Raw genomic sequence first — 5,351 nt, 5'->3', positions numbered from 1 at the left:
GGGGGGGGGGGGGGGGGGGGGGGGGGGGGGGGGGGGGGGGGGGGGGGGGGGGGGGGGGGGGGGGGGGGGGGGGGGGTGGGGGGGGGGGGGGGGGGGGGGGGGGGGGCAGCGTGGATGAAAATCAAGAAAAGGAACCTAATGGTTCCTTGTTAAGTGGAAGGCGGGTCGGGTCAAACGGGTAATGGGCCGGGTCATAGGTTAAAATAATGGGCTGGTTGTTTTTAAAACATTGGGCTGGATGGAAGAAATTTATTTGGCTTTTAAATTTAGATAAGAAACCCATTTTAAATTAATCATATACTGAGTGTGCTAAAATATCCCCTAATATAAAATGTGTATTTATTAGTATTTTAGATGAAAATAAAAGACATTGTAATAGCCGTGCAATAATATTTTGAAATAAATAAACGCTATCATTTAATTGTGCGAAATAAATGTGATGCGTATGCATAAGCTGGTAAAAATGCTAAAAAAATGTGAATTATAATAATACTGGTACACAAAATAATAACAATAATAATAATAATAATAATAACAATAATAATAATAATAATAACAATAACAATAATAATAATAATGGTAGTAGTAACGGTAATAAAGATAATAACAGTAGTGACTACAACAGGATAATGAAATGCCGGTATTAATAAAAGCTAATAATTATAGTAAAAAAAATGCAAATAATTTTTTTTTAAAAGTTGCCAAAATATTGGAAGCGAAAAATAGGTATTTCGGAGGAAAGGTGGGACAAAATTGGGTGTCAACAAGGAACCATCCTTATTTCGGACAAATAAGACTGGCGCACCCCAAGGCGAAACACTGGGCCTAATAAACCCCTTGTCAAGAAGATCCTTCAATTGGGCTTTTAACTCTTTTAACTCTGCTGGAGCCATTCTGTACGGCGGAATAGATATCGGCTGAGTATCGGGAAGTAGATCAATTCCAAATTCAATCTCCCTGTCAGGAGGGACTCCTGGAAGATCTTCGGGAAGACCTCTGGAAATTCATTTACAACTGGTACAGACTGGAGAGTTGGAGTCTGGGCATCTGAATCCTTGACTTGAACTAGGTGATAGATATAACCATTGGAAATCATTTTTCTGGCTTTTAGATAAGAAACAAATCTACCCCTGGGTACTACTGAATTACCCTCCCATTCTATGACTGGCTCATTAGGAAACTCGAATCTTACCACTTTAGTTCTACAACATACTGTGGCATAACATGAAGCTAACCGGTCCATACCCATGATCACATCGAAGTCTACCATTTCTAATTCCTCTAAATCAGCTATGGTTCTGCGGTGATAGACTAAAACTGGGCAACCCCTATACATACGTCTAGCTATGATTGATTCCCCAACTGGGGTGGACACCTCAAAGGGTTCATACAATTTTTCAGGTTCAATACCAACTTTGTTAGCAACAAAATGGGTTACATAAGATAGGGTGGATCCTGGGTCAATAAGGGCATATACTTCCAAAGTGAAAACTGTGAGTGTACCTGTGATAACATCTGCTCTAGCCTCTGTATCCTGACGACCTGTCAATGCATAAAAAACGGTTTCTGACCACCGCCTGTATTGCTGGACCTTGTCGTGCCACGCCCCTGCTGGGTCTGATTGTAACGAGGATCTGTTGAATTTATGGAATGCGTCACATTACCTCCGGTACCCTGTCTGGCTGATGGACAGTCCTTCTGAATGTGGCCCTTCTGGCCGCAACCATAGCACGCATTTGTACCCATACGACACTCACCCAAGTGTCTCTTGGTACACTTGCTACAAGCTGGAATAGTATAGACTGACTGACCCACATTAGCCTGAGAATGAGAACTCGATGGTCTAAAGTTCTGCTTCTTGTCATTTTTGAAATTAGGGACTGGGGCACTAGCTGCAGATGGAGTGGGTCTTGCTGACCTATTCTTAAAGAACCGTCTACCTCCTCCCTGACTAAAGTTACTTGAAGATTTAGCCCTCTTGTTGAATTCTTTATCCTTTTGTTTCTGCAGAGCTTCCTCTTCCTTCAGTTCAGCTTCATTACCTTGCACAAATGCCAAGATCTTAGAGATAGTCATCTTATCATTCTGAGCAGCAGTCTTGGCATCTCTATACAATTCGGGTTTCAACCCCAGTACAAATCTCCTAACCGTTGCCCTCATGTCGGGAACCATGTGAGGAGCATATCTGGACAACGAAATAAATTTGAGATAGTACTCTTGAACGGTCAAGCTACCCTGCCTCAACCTCTCAAATTCCATAGCCTTTGCTTCCCGGACCTCGATAGGCATGAAGTGGCCAAGGAAAGCGTCAACGAACTCATCCCAAGTAGCAGAAGATGCATCCTCCCCTCGAGATTGTTCCCATGTCTCATACCAAATATGAGCAACATCCTGCAGCTGAAAAGCACCAAACTCTGCTGCCTCAGTCTCAGTGACATGAATAATACGAAACACTTTCTGTAGGCCATCAATATAGTTCTGTGGATCCTCCTCAGCCTTAGTCCCTGTGAAAGTTGGAGGTTTCATTCGCAAGAATTCCTGAGTTCTTGAACTATTTGACCCACCATTAGCACTTAAGCAAGGGGCTGATTCTTGTCGCTGCGCCTGGTTGGCAACGATATGAGTAAGCAGCTGGATGGCTCCTCTCATATCCATGTCCGAAGTGTTAGGAGGTGAAGCTGTAGGAGCAGTGGGGACTGCTGTTTGAGTCGGAACAGTCTCTTCGTGAGTTGCTTCAGCGGTAGCTCTTTGACTGGTGGCTGTGTTCCCCTTCTTGTACTTTCTCTTGTAAGGCATTTTCTGAAAATACGTACTCGCACGAATTAGAAAGAAATCCTAAGAGTAATGCTCTAACTGCACGATCTAAAGTATGAAAGAAGTGAGACAAATCCTGAATGTCTTGGTGGTCAACTATTTATATGTATGGGGCCCTCACACATATAAAAGTGACCCCACTGGACACGGTTTCATAGACTCCCTAAAGACACTTGAACCTAGGCTCTGATACCAAGCTTTGTCAAGTCCCAAACCATAGCCTGGACGTAACACGACACTCGGTGCCTGACTGCGTGTGACCGAGCGAACCACATGGCTTGCTGAATCATCATGATACATAACATAAGCGGAATATAACGTGAATGCATGATGAGCCTTTATAAAACGTAGTAAGTCATAATACTTAATAAAAATACTTGTTTAAACATGAGTGCGGAAATAACATGAATGAGCCAAAATGGCTATACGACTCCAAATGTCTGACATGACATAACTGACTTGTCTAGTCTATGAAACCTCTATCATGAGTTTGACTGGAAAACATACTTACTGGGACAAGTCCCCCAGCATACGTTAGATGCATAACTAATCATAAACAAAAGTTAACTAAACTCCGAATGAGATGGGGCTCACCAATAAGCTGGTACGTGAAGATCCTAATGAACGGAGGCGTCGTCTTGTAAGTTCGTACCTGCATCGTGAAATGCAGGCCCCCGGGCAATAAAAAGGGGACGTCAGCACCTTGAATGTACTGGTATGTAAACAACTGAAAGAAATAACATAAGACATGGAATAACATGATAAGAACTGAAACTAAAAACCTGGACATGAACATGAGCATGAGTACATATATATATATATATATATATATATATATATATATATATATATATATATCATAAGTAAAACATGATAAGTAGGGAGAGCAATAACTTATAACCGATCCATGGTCTGGTGCTTGCGTCCCGCCAGCAGAACACTCAGTCCTTGCCAGGGAACATGAGATTTGATAAAATATGAAAGGATCCAGTCATTATGAGAGATCGTCCGGGACATGGGTGGAGCGATCCTCATCCTACGGTGACTACGTAGTTTCAGGCTATCTGAAGCCCTCCTCGGTAATTAATGCAACTCCCAAAACATGAACATGTAAAATAGGGGCACTTGCTACCCATAGTATATCATGAATCATAACTCACTTGTACATAGCGTTCATGAATCATAACTTGCTTGTACATGGTTTTCATGAATCATAACTTGCTTGTATAGTTTCATAAGATAACTTGTCATAGTCTTGCAAAACATGTTTTTGGTTCATGAGTAATAACAATAGTTCGTAATCATATATATATACTTGTCTTGAAAACATACTTGTAACTTGCTGGATGAAATCATAAAGTTTCATATAAACATAATGAGAACAGATGAGGAAGAATTCATGATTCATGGATTAAGCTAGGATTCCTAATAACCGTAATGAAAGATTAGGAATACAATAACGAATATAGATACAAAATTCATGTACATAAATACATAAATACGGGCTACCAATATGTTGGGTTTAATGCCCTAGGATTTGAACTTCATGGATTTTAAGAAACGGATCATGGGGAAGAACGTAGAGATTCCCACATGTGGATGGAAGTTCTACATACCTTAACTTCCTACTTTTGAGCGTATCACAATGTCCTTCAATCCCTTCAACTTTAATCTATAGCAATTCAGGTCATAGGGATTCTATATTAGCAACAATATCCATGCTTTGATCATTTAAGCATTTTATCAAACACTTGGTGGGCATGAAGCTCCACAACCTTCATAAATGGTGTTTTCTTCACTCAATCCCCATTCTATTACTTTTAGCTGATTCTACAATCTCAATTAGATGTAATTAACATCATTCTTCATCACCCACATGAATACAACAATCTCAAGTCAACAATCCAAAAACTCTAGCATAGTTCATATAATTCTCTTTATCAAACCCATTTGCTATTCTCCCAAGAACATATCAATTCACAACTATAAATGTTTAGAGAGTAGAAACATTACCTTCTGAAGTCCAATCCTCTTGAATTCGGGTTCTAGGGTTTCCACATCCAACAATAATGTTCCAATCACAACTCTATGGAGTAGAAGGGTTTACTCAAGTTAGAAAGAGATTAGGGACTTGGATTCAATCTAAAATCATGATAAAAACTTACCTTGGAAGGTCTTGAGGTTTGGGACTTGTTCTCTCTGAATTTAGGGTGAGTTTTCGTGAATGGGGTGTGAAGAATGAAGTGAAAAAGCCTTAAAACGAAGTTTTATAATTGATGTCGGTGCCTTTTTACGCCCAATTTTACGTCCCGTATAATTTGTACGGACCGTATATCATACCGTAAAACCATTCCAGTGATTTGGACATTCTGGACCAATTTTACGGCTGGAATACACGACCCGTATAATTTTTACGGTCCGTATGTTCCACCGTATAATTTTTACGGTCTGTATGTTTCCACCGTAAATCAACAGAACACTGTTTAGTAAAACGGGCATAACATTTTGTACATAGCTCTGTTCAAGACCCATAATAT

At 40.5% G+C, this 5,351-nt stretch overlaps 1 protein-coding gene across 1 annotated transcript; it reads right to left on the bottom strand.

The window, feature by feature from the left end:
• Positions 1-1,545: 1,545 nt before the first annotated feature.
• Positions 1,546-2,796, bottom strand: LOC132624445 (uncharacterized). Its single transcript, XM_060339228.1, has 2 exons — positions 2,414-2,796; positions 1,546-2,185 (listed from the first exon to the last, which is right to left on the bottom strand). Exons 1-2 carry the CDS (start codon positions 2,794-2,796, stop codon positions 1,546-1,548), a joined length of 1,023 nt encoding a protein of 340 aa, XP_060195211.1.
• Between the last annotated feature and the right edge of the window lie 2,555 nt (positions 2,797-5,351).

Source organism: Lycium barbarum, chromosome 12 (genome assembly GCF_019175385.1).
Source record: "Lycium barbarum isolate Lr01 chromosome 12, ASM1917538v2, whole genome shotgun sequence".
In the NCBI taxonomy this organism is placed as follows: domain Eukaryota; kingdom Viridiplantae; phylum Streptophyta; class Magnoliopsida; order Solanales; family Solanaceae; genus Lycium; species Lycium barbarum.
The sequence above is the reverse complement of the archived record's forward strand: the minus strand, read 5'-3'. Positions and strand labels throughout refer to the sequence as shown.

Coding starts and splice junctions, on each gene's coding strand:
- LOC132624445 (XM_060339228.1), bottom strand. CDS start 2,796: ATGCCTTACAAGAGAAAGTACAAGAAGGGGAACACAGCCACCAGTCAA. Junction 2,186..2,413: donor ACTGAGACTGAGGCAGCAGA/GTTTGGTGCTTT, acceptor TTCGTTGTCCAG/ATATGCTCCTCACATGGTTC.